The 19,158-nt window shown below is 42.3% G+C and overlaps 2 protein-coding genes across 5 annotated transcripts in view; one reads left to right on the forward strand and one right to left on the reverse strand.

Annotated features, from left to right (window-relative positions):
- Positions 1-409: 409 nt before the first annotated feature.
- DENND10 (DENN domain containing 10) lies at positions 410-12,835 on the reverse strand. Of its 3 annotated transcripts, none has more exons than XM_050899365.1 (9): positions 12,784-12,835; positions 9,169-9,365; positions 7,988-8,067; positions 6,276-6,424; positions 5,973-6,084; positions 5,511-5,611; positions 4,219-4,326; positions 3,526-3,620; positions 410-2,846 (listed from the first exon to the last, which is right to left on the reverse strand). In XM_050899365.1, the coding sequence occupies exons 3-9, from the start codon at positions 8,041-8,043 to the stop codon at positions 2,670-2,672; spliced, it is 798 nt and encodes a 265-aa protein (XP_050755322.1). In that variant the 5' UTR covers positions 8,044-8,067; positions 9,169-9,365; positions 12,784-12,835; the 3' UTR covers positions 410-2,669. The 3 variants fall into 3 exon arrangements, with proteins under 3 accessions (XP_050755322.1, XP_050755320.1, XP_050755321.1); XM_050899363.1 differs by lacking the exon at positions 12,784-12,835 and adding an exon at positions 9,958-10,003; XM_050899364.1 differs by lacking the exons at positions 6,276-6,424; positions 9,169-9,365; positions 12,784-12,835 and having other exon boundaries at positions 7,988-8,063.
- Positions 12,836-13,123: 288 nt separating this feature from the next.
- Positions 13,124-19,158, forward strand: part of EIF3A (eukaryotic translation initiation factor 3 subunit A) — a 36,819-nt gene continuing 30,784 nt past the window's right edge. For both annotated transcript variants that reach the window (XM_050898673.1, XM_050898674.1), the window contains exons 1-3: positions 13,124-13,183; positions 16,980-17,170; positions 17,369-17,505. In XM_050898673.1, the coding sequence (XP_050754630.1) occupies positions 13,135-13,183; positions 16,980-17,170; positions 17,369-17,505 (377 nt within the window). In that variant the 5' untranslated portion in view covers positions 13,124-13,134. The remainder of the gene's footprint in view (positions 13,184-16,979; positions 17,171-17,368; positions 17,506-19,158) is intronic.

Below are 19,158 nucleotides of genomic sequence, written 5' to 3' on the forward strand. Positions count from 1 at the left end.
TTCATCTGACACTGCAAAACCAGCAACAGAACACACAGTCTGCTTGCACGCATCCTGGGGAAAGGGAAGTGAGAAATAAGCAGAAATCTTTCCCTGTCCTGACCTACCAGATTTTTCTATTTTATTCTAAACCTTTTTGAGAGGAAACAGTGTCAAAAGTCATTAAGCAAATGCAAGAACATTAGGACAGTCTTTTCAAAGTACTGAAGCTGAGGGAGGCCAATACATCTTTCTCAGCACTGACAAAAAAAATCAGTACAGATGACAAAACTGTCTGAACGTGTAGTAGTACATTTCTGACCTAAACATCAAGCTGTAGCCTAATCCCAGTATTGCGAAACTAAGAGCTAAGGCCTGTGACTCAGTGGTCACAACTATTCAAGAATAAATTTACATAAATTAAGGGGTAGACTGTTCAGGATTTTTTTTAATAGACAGTTCCTTAAGTGCAAAATTTATTTCATGTGTTTCGCACAAACGTCAGAATACAAGATCTAACACAACACCAAGATTTTCAACTTAAATATTTCCAAAACAGAAAGCAAAGTAAGCATTCAATATTTAGTTCGTAACTGAGCTGCTCTCCTTTTTGTGGTTGTCTCTAACACCCATACTACCTTAATGATATACCTTAAGGCTTTTTGTTAATAAGAAACTATGTGAATTTCTTCACAGTTACAATGTGGTGTTAAGACAGCTGACTGAAAGCACATTCAGGTTCTTCTTGGTGAAAGACTTCCATTTCAGTGGACTTTAAAGTAGGTCCTGAATGGAATTTTCAGCATAATTTTGCAGTTCTGCTATTCTGACTGTTGTAAAAGTCCCAAAACAGAAGCAGCAATACCAAAGAACCATTAAGAAAAAACATTAATGGGCAAATGGGGAAAAAAAGCTGCAGAGCTCTTGCAGGTAAACAAAGGCAACTGTAGTATTTTTCTCTGAAGTTAAAAAAAAAAAAAGCACACTCTTCTGTGTTCAGAATTTAAACTGCAGAGTAAGTGTTTAAAGCAGAATTTTACACCCCTGAAAATAGGGGATTATTCTGAAGCACTTTCATTTACTGACTGTAATAACTAGCCATTTTATACATAGAAGCCACATTCCTTATCCACATTCTTAAAATACATTTCCTTAATGTATGATACACAGCAAAAGGACAACCCTTTTTCAAACCAATATTGCTTGCACGTAGTTATTGATGAGCTCTACCAGTTTCAAAATAGCAAACATCCAATTATTTAACAATATAAATATTGATTACTAAAGTTTTAATCATAAGTATAAAATCTCTATGTAAAACCACATGCTACAGCCTATTTGTACAAAGGCCAGGAAGAAGGTTATTTTTTCTTATAACAAAGTGCTACTGCAGAACTGACTGATTTGTCACGGACATTTCTGAAGAAATACAGATCATTTGGCTCAGAGTACTTCCCTACAAAGAATCTAAGTTCTTCTCAGAAGATTACAAAGCAGTTAGTTTCAGGCTGCTCAATGAAGAAAAAACAACAACCAAAAAACCAAACCAAAACAAAAACCCTCTTGAGTTATGGCTATGCAACCAAACAAGTAGGCAAATTTTAATTTTCTCTAAACTATTTCCCAGTTTTCACTATTACTTCAAAAGCTTCCATCTACATTTAGTCTACACAGAGCACCATCAGATAGTACCCGTGTTACAGCTCAAGCAGTTTAAGAGGCTGATGCTCTAACAATGGTACCTGGCCATTTGAACATTTCTAGTCCATAAGGCTTTAACTCATCTGATTTTCTGTCAAATGGATCAGGAATGAATGGCCAGGTATCTTCTCAGCTGAGAACCCTAACAACTTCTTAAATGACTCCAGCTGTAAAGCAGCACTTGTCTGTGACCCCCCTAGGAAGCCCCATTTTAAATATAGTAATCCTGTCCTCTTTGCCCTCCATCAGAGCCATGCGACGGAGTGAAAGGGGGGAAAACGTCTAAGGCAAGAGTCCAAAAGAGGTGCTCACCTCCCACTTGAGCTTTAAAATACCTCTTCCTTTATATACTAAGGCTACCACGTCAGATTTTGCCAGACATCCTCTTTTACACCTAGACACTTTCAAGTAGAAAGAAGAGAACTTGTCCATTTATTTGGGACTTCCAGGTATCAGGCAGTCCAGAGCAAGAGCAGTATCTGACAGGCTGACATACCTGGAAGCCCCGAATGAGCACTCAGACCAATTGCGTGTTCAGTGTATCCCTGTGCAGAGACTAGCACATCCAAACTGCGCTGGTTTTACAGCACGTGTGCTGCAGCCCGTGTTCCAGACCCCAGGAAGACATGTCAGAGCAAGAACAGAGCTGTCCGACATCTGGAACCTGCAGGACAAACGGCCACTATAATAATGTCTGGCACAGCCTGGACACACGGGCCCATGCTGCTTGTATACGCATCCACATTGTGATATGAAATACAGGAGCCATATATACAAAGTTATAGCTGGGGAAGATAATGACACCAGGAATGTTCCCAAATATGCCTCCATATGTTCCACGTCAAGCTCCGACATTCTGCATTATATCACGGTAAATATGACATTCACTCTTATACCTTTAATTTTTCCATATAAAATACCAGGTATTCCTATCTGTATAGCAAAGACAGTATTTTTGAGTTGGTCCATAACACTGCAGTGCATCAAAATCAGATTTTGAGCATTTGTTCAGCAGCTGCTAAATGAAAAAGAAAGTTTTCTGTAGCTGGTGGAAATCGCTTTTGTTTCAGGGCCTCAGAGTTAAGGGTTGGTTTTTCATTGCCATCGGAAACTTCAGTAAGTGAGGCTAAAGTAGCCAAGATTTCTTTTGTCTTCAGAGAAATATCCTTGAAGAACAGAAAAACAAGCAACCATGAATATAGTATTAGGTATTATAATGTTTTAACATACATTTATTAAAAAAAAAATCAATACAGAACAAAAAGAAAATAATGATAAATAGTTAATTTTAAATAAAGACCCCATTTATTTTAAGGCAAACTTGCAACAGCTCTTCAGCCTGCTCTTGTGCTATGTTGAGCACAGCCACTCCGCAGGCTCCTCTTGCTGGCCTAACTGAGCTCTTTTGACTAAGTTGCTCAGTTGTGAAATGTCTAATAATCTATTAGATAGGGGAGGAAGTGAAAAAAAAAAATCATCATAAAAAATCAGGCTTTATAGCTAAGAAGCCATATCTCAGTAGGACTTTTTCTAAGGTATTGACAAGGTATTGAGCAAAATACATGCTTTGTAGACTAAAACTAGGAAACTAATTTTACTGGAAGTCTTATAATCAATACAATTTCTGAAGTTTCTTCAGCAATGTGGTTACCCAAGAGATAATATAAACCAAGTATGTCATCCTTAAAAACCTGTATGAAGAATAAAAGTGCTCATTTGTAAAAAGGCAGAGGGTAGAAGAGATTGACTGCTTCTCAGGGACATCTTCCTCCTACTCCCCCCTCCGCCAAGATTTAGCAGTAGAAGTAATTTAACTAGATTTAAAAATAAAAAGAAAATATTAACCTTAATGACTTGGCTGTCTGATTTATCTGGATCTTCTGCAGACTGAACAATTAGTTGTCCAATTTCTTTGTGAAGTTTTCCCATTGTCATTGCCTCTGAGCAAGAAAAAAAAAAAACCAAAAGCAGACATTCACATAAAATGACCACTTCTATGGTATCTAGAAATGCATATGAATAACAAGCCAACATAAGGAGTCCTCTTCATGACTGCCATTTGAAATCTATTGGTAAAGGCAGTAACCTGACATATCAACAGCCACACCAGCACAGGCAAACTGTCTGCCTCTAAAGTGGCCCTAAGCAGATGACAAGGAGCAGCAAGACGACAAGCAACATACAAGCTTTCCTTTCAAACAGTCCCCAATCTCCAAGTACTTAGTGCAATGTTTTTCTAAAGACTCGTGTGATATCTCTGCATTCAGCTGAATGTCTCTTCCATGTAATTGTCTAACATGGATGTTTTGAAACCTCAGTTGTACATTTGTTGGAAGATGGAGCATGTCTTTCCAAATTCCAACTTTCACCAGTCTTCCAGGGTCTCAATAAAACTGAAAGACAGAAGCTTACATATTGACTTTTCAGAACCTGGATGGAGGAAGGATCAAGACTGCTTGACCTACAGCAAGGTTCAGCAGTTACTATCAACCCCAGAATAAACATCCTCTAAATCCAAAAATATAAAAAGCAACCAACCTTTTACTACAGGGGAAATAGTGATCTCACTATCCGCCAAATTCACATACACATCGTAGAGGTCTGGTCTACTGTTCACTTCAGAATCTGTAAATCCAGCAATGTAACCTAGAGAGCAGAATTTTGGCAAGATTAGGATCTTCATAAACAAAAACAAAACAAAACCAAGATACTGCAGAAAATCACAGTCCTAAAGTCTGTTCTAAGAGTACTTGACACAATACTCGCTGGACCCAGGAGGCTGCTCTCTTGATATCATCAGTCATTCAACAAGTGTGTCCAGCAGAATGCTTCACTTCTGAGGAGCTTAAAAATCAACTTCTAAAATTGCCTTGGAACATGGATGACCCGCTAACACTACATGCAATATAAAAAGGTTATCAATTTGAAATTTTAAACTCTCTTCCTACCTTGCTACTAAAATTACTCATTTGCAAATGAAAAAGCCACTGAACTTCCTCTTTAAAAGCATCTCCACTCTGGAGCCCCTTGTCACTAAGTCAGTATTAGATTGGAACAGAGGAATAAAACCAGCAGATTTTCTTATTTATAGCATGCTAAGTGAGCAAACTTAGAGCAGCTTTTCTCTGTGGAAGATGTTTAGTGAGCTGAAACAAGCACTGTTGGTAATGCAGTAGGAATATTGAAGATGCGTAGTCCTCTTGCTCATTATTCTGTATAGAGAAGCCTCTTAATTGCCACATTATGTGTCATGCTAACCTTTGCATAAACCAAGGGCCTCTTCCTGGATTATGCGTTAAGTACTACGCATACACAGCAATGTGTCACAGAGATCAAACTCCTACATAGCTGGTAAAGTCTACCTGTGATTAGGAGCCAGAGATTTCACTGGCAGCAGTCAGAATAAAAATTTGGAAATTCAGAGTTAGGAACTGAAAAAAAAAAATCCTAAAAATTCAGTTACTAGCTATGTGTAGAAGTTGGGAAAAAAAAGTAGCTTATCTAAAGTGAGCTGCTTCTGTACAACAGTAAGACTTTCAATCCCTCTGATCACAACATCAACAAAGTCTCAAAGCTGCTTTGCATCTGTGATTAGGGGTAGACTATGATGCAGATCCACCCAGAAACACCAGATTAACTAGTTATCTTCTAACATACTTGTTTAGCTGATTTGCCTTTTCTAAAGAAAACGATGCTGTTCAATTTTGAACAATAGCATTAATAGCAAAGTAACCATTTTTTTCGCCCAAAGAGCACTGGTGCAAGACCTCGCAGCAATAGAAAGTGAAATTAAATTTTCTTTATATTTTTGATTAATAAATTATCGCTACCTGTGCAGGCTTTTAAGGCTTCCAGTTCCTCCTCATTTAGATGTACATATGAATGAAGAATTGACCAGTCTTGTCGATGCCACACTAAAGCAGGCAAAGTCCTAGAGAAATGAGATTGGTACTTGACACACAGTAGATTTTTACTTATACTAATTAAAGTTTCACAGCATGAAATGCATGTCATAAGAAAGAACTAGTATGACTAGGCCTCATTTGGCATGCATATACATGAACTGCAGAGATTTCTACTATCAGAGCAAGCAGAGTTTATCACTCATTCTACACTTAAATTTCTCTGAGTTGACGAAGATATGGCTAAAGCCTTAAGAGGGATTTAGCAGGATTTCAATAAACAGGTTTAAGAAAGACTTTTTCCCTAAAATATGGGCATTTCTCTCAATGAAGGTTCAAAATTTGTTGGACTTTCGGGGGTGGGTGGGGAGGTAGGGATTGACAAAGTACCTGGTAAACTCCTGGATAGCTTCTATTCTAGGATGGTACACCGCAATTCTCTTCTTTAACATCAGTGCCGTATATAAGATAACTGTTTCCATTCCAAACTGAGATACTATATCTAAAAAAGAGGGGAAAATTATTTTATAGAAGATATACATGCTGATATTATCATTTGTTTTTTGAAGAAGCTTAATAACAACAGCACAGATAATACTGTTAACACTATTTACTTGAAGTACATATGAAAACTGGACTGTATTTTATATTGTACAAAAGAAATCAGAATAGAGACTTCTGGTATTAATTAACCTTTGATGGAACCAGCAAGATAAGCCTTCCGAGCATCAAAATCCTTGCTGAGGAAAGATCCATTTTCTTCGCTTTGGCAGATCCCCTTTGTAAGGACTGCAATGTAACTCTCCATCATTTTAACTGGACTTCCATGCTTCAAGTAGATTCTGTGTGAAAAGAAAAGAGTCTGGTATTTTGACTGCAATCAGTACCAGCAGACATATGAAAAAAAAGTCACAGTTTCACAAAGAGCAACATTATTGGCAAGAATTCTTATTTTGGACACCTGGTTGAGGTTTTAAATACTAAACTAGAAGTCTTTCAACATGCACACAAAAACATGTCTGTCTTTTAGGGTAAAAAACTACCTTGTATTTTTATTTGAGTTTCCTATTTTATAAAAAAACAACATTTACCAATATAGAAACATAGCACAAAGGTGTACACGGGTGCCCAGATTAAGGATTCTTTGCAGACTTGGAAGGTACCTGCTTTATGAAAAAGCAACTACTACAGTAACTCCTGTTATTACATGCAGACCATGTGACTAGTTAGTTTTTCATTTTTTTATCCAAGTATCATTAGACATTCTTCTGTACTCTCTGTTAAATCACGAGAGAAAAATATAAACATAGGTCCTTGAAACTCACTGGGGAAGAAAAAAAAAAAACCAACCAAAAAACCCACAAAACAACCACACACCAACAAAACCCATGCACTTTTAGCTGTCTTCCAGACAGCAGAGAGTCACCATAACCTATTTTACAGGTTAAGGTACTTCAGGAACAGCACTGAAGCTCTCAACTATCTGTTTTCCATATTAGCTATAGTACAAAGCTATGTCACATTTGACACTCAATTATCAGGTTTAGAGGAATCCATCCTGGATTTGAAAAGAAGTATTAGCTGATAAATCAGCAATAATGTGATCCACAGCAAATCTAAATATTTCATGTATCAGTGAAAAAGAACAATCTCAGTTTTTCAATACCCTGCAGAACTGGTAAGCCTGACGGCATTCCCAAGTCTGTGATACAATAACCTCACAATTGCATCCAATTAGCTGCAAAATCTCAGGGAATACTCTTGGTATCAAGAACCGGGACCCAACTAATTTGGGAACTGAAGGAAAAGCAAAGAAAGATGCAGAGAGAGATCATGAGAACGGGGACGTGGAGGAAAGTGAGTAAATGGGACAAGGGAATGAGAAGATGGCAGACTGGTTGGAAAGAGGGAGAAGACAGAGCCACAGGCCTCGAGAGGCAGAAGGCTCTCATTTTCCTAGAGCAAAAGCAAAAACGTCCCTGGGTGCTGTGCTTAGTTCAGAGGAGCTGCAAGAAGCCCCTGGAGCAGAGATGTTGTGGAGGAATGCAAGTTGTCCACCACACACATGGTGACCTTTAACTATACAGCACTGACCTCTTCCCAAATGTTTACACTTTTAAAAAATATGTTCTCAGAGAAAATGAGTGTGTGGGTGGGTGGCAGTGTGTGTCTGGAGAAGACACATTAAAACCTACTGGGCGTCTGACATTCACCCAACACTTATTGCATGAACTCAGGATAAGCTCAAATCAAGGACTTATATAATCCGATTCACAGTTTGCAGGACTGAGTTTCCAGCAGATTGTTAGACCAAATGCAAACACAACACAATGAAATTTAATCTTTTGCTTTGGCAAGATCTAAACATGCACACAGCAGTACCTCAAAACAGCTTTTATACAGACCTACACAGTATCCTAGTGAAGGCTGCATATTTCTCTGGGTTGAAGTCTTTGGCCATCAGAACAATGGAGAAGTGGGTCACCTGGGTAAGGCACACGCACAGAAAAATACACAGCTTATTTAATGACCCCATATGAACAGCCTTTTTCACGTTATTGAACTTACTGGAGTACTCTGACAAGGTGTTTCAATTAAAAAAAGCGAGCAGTACAAGCAGATCCAAGTTACTAGCTGCAGAAAAGGCCTGGTTAACGGATTTCTGATATGACTCATTTCCATTGAGTCAGATCTAGTACATGCTATCTTTTGCTTAATCTACTTTATAAGAGTTGCTTTCCTTTAATCTCATGAGATTATTTTAAAAGAGAGAAAGGCATCCTCATACTGGGACAGTATGAGGCTGAGACAATGACCAGGCTCAGGTCTCCTCCTTAAATAGCATCTCCCACTGCCACTGTCAGAGACAGCACTGGGACACATTATTTAATTGAAAAAAAAAAAAAAACAAAACCAAAACCCAAACCTTTAAGGTTCACAGGAGATATAAGCTTGGAGTGAGGAAGGGCAAGTAACATTCTGCTGTGGGCATGCAAAATTAACCACATTATTTTTCTACTTAACAATATAGTATGAAATATGAAAATTGAATAAACTTAACAGACAATTTAATGATCTTCATAACAGGGAAAGTATAGAAGATACAAGCATATTTGCAGTCTTCCAGTTATCAACGCAGCGGAAAAGAAAGTACCTATATAACTCAACCCTTTGGAAAAAAAAAAAAAGCATCAAGTTCCATGCGAACAAGATTTTGGACACTACGAAAGACCCTTTGCAGAGCTTTTTTGATTTAAAAAAAGAGAAAAAAATTGCTGAACTTGAAATACAAAGTAACTAGAAACAATGGCATGAAATAGCATTTCCATTTTAATACAAAGAATCTAAATTGCGTAACAAGTATCTCAATCCCTCTGCAATTCCATGCAACGTATGTCTTGTTGAAAAATGAAACGTGTGGACTGGTTAGACAGCTGGGTAAGAGCTTCATCTGTGAGCACACAAAACCTCGAATCCCTTCCCTTCCTCATAGCATACAACAGGAAAACACTGCTTAAACTGCCAGAGGAAGCTCTGCAGAAGTCTTCCCTGCACCCTACTGAAACACCAGCCAGCCAAGTCCTACCTTTTTCAAGGCTGGAGAATCTTGAACTTCCACAGTTGTGATGTAGAACCACGACCTTTTATACTGGCCAAATACAAACGTATGAAGCAATTTATTTTCATCTGTAAGGCAGCACTTTCGCAGCAGTAGACTCCTCAGTTCAGTTGTTACGGATGGATAACACCAAACCCACAAAGCATCTCCGTTGGTGTCTTTTTCTATGGTGGAAAGATGCTCACTGTGAGAATGCCAAACAGCAGCAAGGAAGTAAATCGATGGGTTAATCAGGTTTGTTTCCTGGAATCAGATTAAAATTCCACTTTACCCTGACCCTAGACATCCAGTTCTGCCACTATGGTTTAAGCTGTAGGGCAGCACTTGTGCTACGGGTCTTATTTTTTAAATGTTAATAAATATCCATTCTTGACCTGCTTCACGAGGTCAAAAAAGCACCAGGAGTTTGAATACGCATTCATATGAGCAAGCTATTGACCAACAAGCACCCAGACCAGCTTATTCACGATTTCCCCTGCTTTTCCTATTTCTGATTTCATAACAGAAACCTAAGAAGCCGTGAATTTAAGACACTTCGGCCGAGTTGTGCAGGGTTTAGCTCTAATAACAGACAGACCGAGACGCCGGCCTCAGCGAGCAGGCACCCCTCGGCACAACCGCAGGCTGGCAATCGCCCGGCCGGGACAGGCCCTGCGGCCGCAGCTCGGCGGGGCACTGGTAACGGGCACCCCCCCGCCGGCCCCGAGGCCCGGCCCTGCCCTCCCAGCAGCCCCCCAGGGCCGGGAGGGCCCTTACCGATCAGCCCCACGGCCAGCAGCAGCTGCGCCTCCGGCTCTGCCATCTTCCGACCCCAGACCCCGCCGCCCCGCCGCTGCCGCCGCCTTCCGCCCGCCGCAAGCCCCGCCCCCGCCGCGGCCCCGCCCTCCGGGCTCTGTGTGTGTGTCCCCCCCCGGCCGCCATTTACTCAGCGTTCCCTGTGCTACCCAGCTTCGCCGTGCTGGTGGTGCCTCCAGCCGCCTCCCTCACACCCTCTGGGGTACCTGCCAGCCTGTTTTCCAGCAGTAACCGGGGGAAGAAGAAAAAAAAAACAACGGTTTTTTTCATTGCCTGCACTATCTCGCTTTGTAAGTCACAGGGCACGATTTACGTGAAATGCCACACAGAAGGAGGTGGCCCTGCTGGCAACCAACCGCCTCCTGAAGCCACGGCCAGAGGCTGTACAGTGCTTCTACAGAGCACGCATAAAGGCTGGTTTGTGCCTGAAAGGCAGCCTGAGTAAGGTGAGGAATATTCATAATGCGTAACAGCTATTCCTGAATAACTCCATGCATCAACAGGTTTATTTGAGAGTTAAAAGATTTCATTTCCAAGTTCGGATGAACAATGGTACCTGAATACCACATATGGAAGCCATAGGGCCCAAACTCTGCTAATGGCACAGAGCAGCCACTGATTAGGAAGAAGAAACAGATTAGGAAGAAGAAACTTCCAAAATACCTGGGATAACTACAGGAGCACCAGAAGCTGCTAAAGAAAACGTGCAGTCCTGGGAGAGAGGCCAGGCCTGTCAAGGATCATGCCTGGCTAGGGAACACACTAAAGGGTAGCCTATTATATGATTTTCATAAAGTCATAAAGTTAAAGCACACACATTTAATATACTTGGCTACTGTGCAGAAGGACACATGAGGAGTCAGACCATAAAAGCTGCTCCTCACACAAAATCGTCTGATTCAACCCTGGAGGGCTTTCAGGAGCTTCAGAGAGATTCAAAAAAGTGGACCGGGCTCTCAAATAGCAAATGCTGCTACAAAACACCAATACATACCAGGCAGCACGCCTGCGGTCCCCTGCCAGAGCGCAGATGCCCCCCCGAGAAGGCTGCAAGGCCTTAGGATAGGCACCGGCTCCGGCGACACGGCACAGGCGGCCTGCGGATGCTGGGAAGCTGCCACCCAGACCTGGGCGGTGTCTCTGGTACTCATCTGACAGACTTTCAAATTAATTTTATGAAGACAAGAAAAGGACTTGTTCAGGGCTATAAATAGCTTAATGAAGACTACTGAATGTATCACCGTGGGTTGAAACAGAAACAACTAGGCTGCCAGAGACAGTTCAGAATGCAGACTGTACTAAAATACCGTCATATAAATCAATAGCGTGGCCTGATGGAGAACACTGTGTGCAATACCGGTCACCGGATCTCAAAGAGGTACCAAGGACACAAGGACATGGAGAAACTCCCAAGTGAAGAGAGCCTGAAAAAGCAAAGTTGCTTTTTTCCCCCCTTTTTTTACTCTAGAATGGAGGCTCATGCAATAGCGTGGAAAGAGATCAGTGTTGCATGGATACACTGCTGGTGCTACAGCTTCTATACAGGGACTGTGTCTTTCTTGTTCTTAGTTTTAACTATTTTTCTGTTTAGCAATAAACTGTGATTACAAGCCAACATTAAAAGTAAAGTTTTAAATGCTTTGTATAATGGTTATGAAGCTTTCTGGTGGCCGTGCAAGATAGTTAATGTGAACAGCATGCAAAAAGAAACGAAGCGACAAGTATACAGAAAGAAATGTACCAAAACAGAAATTCAGAAGACAAGAACAGGCTGTCTTTAGTCATCATAAACAGACTTCCTCTCCATCTACCTCCATATTTTTTGAAAAATCATACTTAGATATACTTAAGAAACCAGTGCGAGACAGCTGGATCTGCAGAGGATCACAGCTAGTCACGATGTCATCAATGATCCAGCTGCAGAGGTGGGCATTTCTGCTGAAAGACTGAAAAGCATACTGCGTTCAATGCCTTACATGGAGATGCGCTATTCTGGTGTTTACTCATTCAAAATATCCCATTAGTGACATATTCACTTGCTGCTGTTCTACTGCTTTTGTTGCTGCTGTTACAGGACTTTTGTGTTTAATTCACACACCTTTATACAGGTTCCACTGTCTCTCCATATGTCAACAGAAATTTTCACATCAGTAGTTTTGAAATAACTACATGCTCGCACTAGTAGTTATCACATGTACACTCTTACGAATATTGCTATTACTATTGTTCTTAAGCGGAACGGTTGAGTTCCTCTGAAATAGTTTCCCAAATTTTTAAGATTAAGAATGAAATCTACAGCTGATGATGACTACATGCACACAGAAGGGCCTTTCTGCAAGTTCTTAACCGCCCCAAAGTACAATTTCTGAACCGGCTGAACAAGTTGTGAAGAGCAAAGGCTCAGCATACATGATGACTTCTTTGCCAAAATGTTCCTCTGCATTGAATTAACCCAAAAGCTTAAGGCTAAGTTAGCCAAACAGCTTCATGGAGCTCCACATGCTGGCTCCCCGATTTGGAGGGCTGCCGCCCCCACTGAGGGTCTGATCAAGCCAGGGCCTGCTCTGAACTGACGGGTACGCGGGGCCGGCGGCACCCACCCCCGGACAACCCGCTGTGACCGGCCGCTGCCTCCGTGGCAAACCTAACCGGGTTCCTGCACCGTAACCCCTCCGTCCCCGACCCTCCGCCGGGATGCCCGGCACGGCACGGGATGTCACTTGGGCACTACCAGCGGAAACCAGCCACGCCGTTAGCCTGAAGCACGGCCCTCGGCGGAGGGCTCACCGAGCGCCCCGCTGCTCGGTCCGTCAGCCACCGCGGCTCCCGCTCCGACGGGCTGCGGGCTAAGCCACCAGGGGCGGACGTTCCCCGCCGGGACCTCCCAGCGACGGTGCGCGGCCAGGCGCGGCTCGCCTCGGCTCCGTTAGGGCCGCGCTCCCCGGGGCCGCCTCACGATCCCCTCGCGGCCCCGCCGCCGCCAGCGGCCCCGCCCGCGCGCCGGGAGGGGTTTCCGCTTCCGCCGACGTCAGCGCGCGCGGGTGACGGGCCGCCCTCCCTTTCCGGCCTCGCAGGCTGCCTGGCTGGAGCACGGAGCGAGCCGCTGCCGCCGCCCTGTGAGGAGAGGCCGCCGCCATCATGCCGGTGTACTTCCAGCGGCCCGAGAATGCCCTGAAGCGGGCGAACGGTCAGTGCGGGCCGCCCCCCCCCCGCCGGTTCGCCACCCGCTCCCCCCCGCCGTGGCGGGCAGCGTGAACCGCTCCTCTCCCCCCGGCCGCGCCGGGCCGTGTCCGCCCCTAGAGCTCCTCTGCCGGCCCCTCGGTGCGGCGCGGCGCGGGGACTCGGCCGGCGCCTCCCTGGCGCTGAGGAGAGGCCGCCCGGGAGCGGCGCGGCGCCGCCTTGCCGCGAGGAAATGGCCGAGGCCTGCCGGCGTCGGCCGCGCCGCATGGCGGAGGCGAGGCCCGGGCGGCCGCGGGGAGCGGGCCGGGTCCGGCTCCGCCTCCCTCTACCCGGCGGGGCCCCCGGCCGCCCGCGGGCGGAGGCGGTGTGCTGGCTCTGGGCGAAGGGGGGGGTCGCGGCGGCAGGGGGGCCTGTTCTACCGAGGGCAGCGCGGCCCCGTCCCCGCGGCCCTGCGCCCGCGGGAGCCGGGGCAAAGCCGCCGCCGTGCCCGCCGACGGGAAGGGGCTCTCCGCTGGCCGGGGGCTTGGCGTGAGGTGTCCGGCCCGGATCTCGCACCCGCTCCGGGATGATTTCAAAACTGGTCTGATCCTGGGCCCTGTTTTTCCATGTGGGCTTCGTATGTAGTAGTCCCATGCTTCATGTGACTCTGGTGAGAATGCAAATGATTAAACTCCTTAAATGTTGCACAGGCTGATGCATAAGTTTGCCTCTGGAATAGAAACCAAGGAGGACTGCGCTGTAGCTGTCTGTCGCTGACTGCCACATGTAAAGCTGGACTGGTTATATTTATCAGCTGTCTCCTTTCAAGCTAAATATATGGCTTTGACACTTCTTTTTTTATAGTATCCTATTTTAAGCGCTTAGCAAGACCATTTAGACCCTTCATTGTCACAGGGCTGGTTGCAGGATGACACTTAAAGACATCCAAAAATTACAGATGATGTACGGGTCTTGAAATGACAGCTGAAGAGGCTGCGTAGTCTGGGGACTATACATAATTCAAGTACTTGGTATTTTAACAGGAAAATGTTAAATAAAGTACTACCTGTCCTCAAGATCTCTAATCTAAAATTCAGTGTAAAAATCATTCCCACAAAGATAAAAAAATGAAAGAGAAAATCATCTTCAATCGACTTCCAAAGACGAAGTTGTATTTTAGCAGTCCTTTTACTGGATAAGATGCACATACCATAGCATATAAACTTTAATTGAACTTCAGAATTCTTGGGTAGAGTAAGTTGTATTTACTTGGTGAGCAAGTCACATTGCTGGAATATTGACCTTAAACTGTTAAAGTCTGACATTTTATCGTTGCTTTCCTGGTATTGAAGAGCAGCTTTAAATTCATGTCTTGCACTGCTGCAAGTCTACTAAATTCTGATGAGCTGAAGGAGTAGAGTTGAACTGAAGGGAGCGTTCTCTAGACAAACGCTAGCAATCCTGAGTCTCGGTAGACTGAATGGAAAACATGACGAGCAACGTCAAGTCTTGCAAACTGCAGGGGCTCAGTCTCACCGTGGCCAAGTACAATAAAGGGTGAGAAGTCATACCTAAGGCAGATGGTATGTTGCAGGAAGCAGTTTAATGTTAAACTGACGTTTCAAATTGGAACGTTCAGTGCAGTTCTCAGAGTTTCAGTGTTTGCGTTTTATACGTAAGGCTTAAGTGAGCATTTAGGAGCACTTTATGCTTCAGGTTCTCAGTGACCTCAACGTGCATAGATGATGTTTGGAAATAAGAAGAGCTTGAATGATTGTAAATAGGTACAGAAAGGCTGGTTTTCCTTATAAACGATAAATGTAGGTCAAAGCCAACCCTTAGGTATTGTTAATATCTGGCATTGCTTTGTAGTCAAGGATGTAGTGCAACTTTTGGGAGTGTTTTATTGTTGCAGATACTGAGTTTGCTCTCTATTAGAGATCTTGGATAATGCATGACATCTTTGTCACCTTCTGTAATGACGTACGTTTTCTCAGATTGAAAACTTGACTTAATTCAGGATTTTGGGTTAGCAGTGGATGAGTTGTCAGTGTGTATCAGCTAGTTCTTGTCCACTCAGAGCTTCAATTGCTGTTTTGGATACCTTTTAGCATTTTAAGTAGCATAACAGAAAAGAAAAGAAAAAATGTAATTCTGACAGCTATGCAGGGGCTAAGGCTTTACATTTTGTGTGTTACAAATCTTTTTTTCCATAACTTACAGTTTCTACTGCAAGGCATGGTGATGTGTGCTGTGTTTGACTCTTCAGGTTCACTTTGTGTGTGCTTTTACTACAGTGTCTGTTAAAATAGCCTTAATTATTTGACTTACTTGTAAGAACTCGCTTGACCAGAGTTAATTAAAAGTTTCAAAACGATATGAATTAATTTTGTGCTTTGTCCAGTTGGTTATTGACCACTGAGAGTTGTAGTTGGAGTGGCCTGGCATTGTTGCAAGATTAAACTTGCCTTTCAAGTTCATTTTCATACAAAAAAAATTGTAAAGCTGAGCAGTAATTGTCTCAAAAGCAGCACTGAGATAAAATAACAGTGTAAATTATGGGATGGAGGATAGCTTTATTAAAATTCCCTTGAGTAAAAAAAATACTGCTGAGTACTGTCACGCTTTAACCTTAATTATCTTGAAATGTAACAGTATGTTTTTTCTAGAAAGGAGCTTGCTCGTGTTACGCAAGCTCATTATTTACATGAACTAAGCCCCGAATACATGCTATTGTGATCCTTAAATTAAAATCGCACTGCTGCTTTCAAAATACATCTTTTAGCCATGTTTAACGTCGATTCTAAGATTCCAAAACCCAGAAGCTCTATCTGATGTCCGAGCACCTTGAGCAGGCCCCACTTTAATCCTTTCTGCCATTACTTCAGTAGGACTGTAGTGATTTCCAAAGTACTTCATGGGAAGTACTGACTCCACCCCTCAGCCTTTAAGGATACACACATTTCTTCTTAGCTGTACTCGACTTCTCTTTATCTTTTAAACCTGTTTGCTTCCTGTTTGCTTCCCAGTCTCAGTGTTCTTTTGTCTTGCTTTTCTGCGGTTAAGAGTATGTTTAGTGTAGGGCCTGTGTGTATGCTGGTAGCTGGCTGTGCTGCTTCGGTGTTTGCTCGTGGATGGTTTGCTGTATTTTGTACTGAGCAGAATGTGTGGTCTATCATAGATGGGAGTTGCTGTGATGCTGAGAGATCCTGTTAGTAACAGCAGCTGCTTAGGGAATGAATAAGTGGGGCACTGGTTTCAGCAGCAAGGCTGATTTAAAAAATGTCTGACCCTTCAATTGGACTGTAGCAGCTTTTAGTGTAACTATTCTATAAACTGAATCTCTAGACCATCCTGAGTTAAAAAAAAAAAAAAAAATCCAAACTTTTCTGAGTGAAGTTTCTTTCTTTCTTGGCTTGAGGGCCAGACTTTTTTTTAAGTCAGATTCACTGGAAGGTTTGCATCTTGTTGAGTAACATTGGTAGGCGCTGTACTACTAGCCTCGTGGTGTGTATTCGTTGTCCTTCTTGATGAAACTAGCTTTGAAACTGGATGCGTATATTTTATTAATATGTATGAAGTGAGACATCTCTGCTATCCTGAATTTTCATGTTAATGGAGAGGTCTGCGTTCATTTGCCAGTTATGTCATTGAAAGACTGCCACTGCAGTTGCATCTGCCAGCATTTTTGATACGACCAGCTAAATCAAACCATCAATGAACTTTGGTTGGAGTTGATTAAATTCTAAAAATTTACAGTGTTAAGCATAAAAACATGCATTTTCTGGTTTGCAAATCTTTTGCTAATTGGATTTTACTTTCAGAATTCCTTGAGGTCGGCAAAAAGCAGCCTGCCCTTGATGTTCTCTATGATGTTATGAAAAGTAAAAAACACCGAACATGGCAGAAAATCCACGAGCCAATTATGCTGAAGTACCTGGAACTCTGTGTGGATCTCCGCAAGAGTCATCTGGCAAAAGAAGGACTGTACCAGTACAAGAATATTTGCCAGCAGGTATGGCTTTTGAATTTTCTTTTTCTGTTTGTAGCAAGCATGGTATATGTCAGTTGATATGATCCAAAAGTAACTGATTGGTCTTGAGTTAGAATTAATCTGCATTTTATATGTTCCTGGGTTTGTAGCATTTACATTTTAAATATTTCCTGCCTATTGTGGGTGGAAACATCTTCCCATTTTCTGCCTTTGATGTAGGTGAACATCAAATCTTTGGAGGATGTTGTTCGAGCCTATTTAAAATTAGCTGAAGAAAAAACAGAAGCCGCTAAGGAAGAATCCCAGCAGATGGTACTGGACATAGAAGACTTAGATAACATTCAAACTCCAGAAAGGTAGGCGATTTGTCTTTAAAATGTAGCAATTCACAGCAAAGTATCCTTATTTTCATGAAGCGTGTAGGCAATTCACAGAACTGAGGTATAAAGGTGGTGGATTTGAAATGGAATACTAGTGGTGTTCTAGAGGTTCTAAAGGTAGGAAAAAAATATAGGAATTTTGCATTGAACAAAATCCGAAGTCTGAGTAAAGAAAAGTAAAGAAAGTAAGTAGTAAAGAATAGAAAACGTAGATACAATAGGAGCAGTTCTGGGAGTCGGGTCACCGCTTTCTAGAGTCTACTCAGATCTGCATCTGTAGTGGTATTGGGAGAGTTTATTATTGAAAGCTGCTCATTATCAGTTGATGTGCAAATGCTATTAATTAGACCAATTTAATTCCTATATATGATAACCTCCAGTCTTTCTGACCACATTGTGCATGTACAAACAAAAGGAAGTGTTACTTTATACGTGCTTGGGTAACTGATGAGATAATAGAAGAAAGGGCATAAAAAGTAAATTCAGAGTGTTATACTTAATTGGATGGATAATGAGAACATAGAAGGAATGGAAGAAAGGATCAGTAAATATATCTGCCTTAGGTTGTATATAGACCTTCACTGGCCAGTAGTGCCAGGTTAGGATGAAACCACTCTCCAGCTCTGCGAGAAGTCACTATTCTGTTGTCAGAAAGTTTTGCGGGAGAACTTCCTAATCTGCTTCAGGCAGAGTGAGGTTAGCTCCGATTGCATGTTTATGTTCTTCAGATGAATCTGTTGATTTAGGGAATACTCATGTTAACTCTGATAGTACAGCTATGTATATGGTGACATCTGTGGAAGAGGGGTGACGAAATGTTTTAAAGCATTCCAGCTGAGTTTGGAAGAGGCCATCTGCCCATATCCTTTAAAAAAATCAAAAAGTGTAGGGAATAAATTAAAATTTCTGTAAGTCAAACCAAATTAAAACTTGCAGAAGATATCAAAAGAAATAACAAAAGGATCTTCAGCCATAAGTGGAAAATTCTAGGAAAAATAGTCATAAAATTCTGAGGAGGTGGGTTGAGATTAGCCCTAGGTGTGGTCTGAAGATTAAAGCAATACTTTGTTACTGATTTTTGCAAGAATATTGATTCTCGAATAAAAGAGAGAGAGAGGATTTTAAAGCGTGGAAATCACCCTGTCTGAGGTGAATGGAAAAGTCAGCTTTCTCTTCATGTTGGGTGGCAGTGTAATTTCTATCCTAGAGTTTTAAAAATATCAGCAGATATTTTGGGTACTAAAGCTCTGCAGATACCCATCTGAGCAGACAGTGTGTTTTCTCATCATCCGTATGTAGGACTGAGTAGTGGTCTGAACAGTTGCTGATGTGTGGTTATCTTGATCATAATAACATTTAGTATGAGTTTTGAAGGAAGGAAATAGTACATGGAGTTAAAAATAAGATAAAATTCAGCACAGGCTTGCTGAAGGGTAGATGACATCTGATTATGTTAGAATTTTATTTGGTAATTTAATGTTTTAGATTCAAGAAGTGGCAGAGATCTAACCTGGGGAGAAGTAAAGCAGTTGATACCATACCAGAAGGGATGTTTGCAGTTGAATTGGAAGGGGACTATGACATTGTCCAGTGAGAAATTGATGATATGTAATGACGAAAGGAGATATG

This window comes from Gymnogyps californianus, chromosome 6, assembly GCF_018139145.2.
Source record: "Gymnogyps californianus isolate 813 chromosome 6, ASM1813914v2, whole genome shotgun sequence".
NCBI lineage: Eukaryota > Metazoa > Chordata > Aves > Accipitriformes > Cathartidae > Gymnogyps > Gymnogyps californianus.

Excerpts from the sequence above, each read along its gene's own strand:
- DENND10 (XM_050899363.1), bottom strand. The coding sequence starts at position 10,003 with ATGGCAGAGCCGGAGGCGCAGCTGCTGCTGGCCGTGGGGCTGATCG. Across the intron at positions 6,085-6,275 it reads TCTTGCTGGTTCCATCAAAG|ATATAGTATCTCAGTTTGGA; the intron begins GTTAATTAATAC and ends CCTCTTTTTTAG. Across the intron at positions 5,612-5,972 it reads GCTATCCAGGAGTTTACCAG|GACTTTGCCTGCTTTAGTGT; the intron begins GTACTTTGTCAA and ends TCATTTCTCTAG.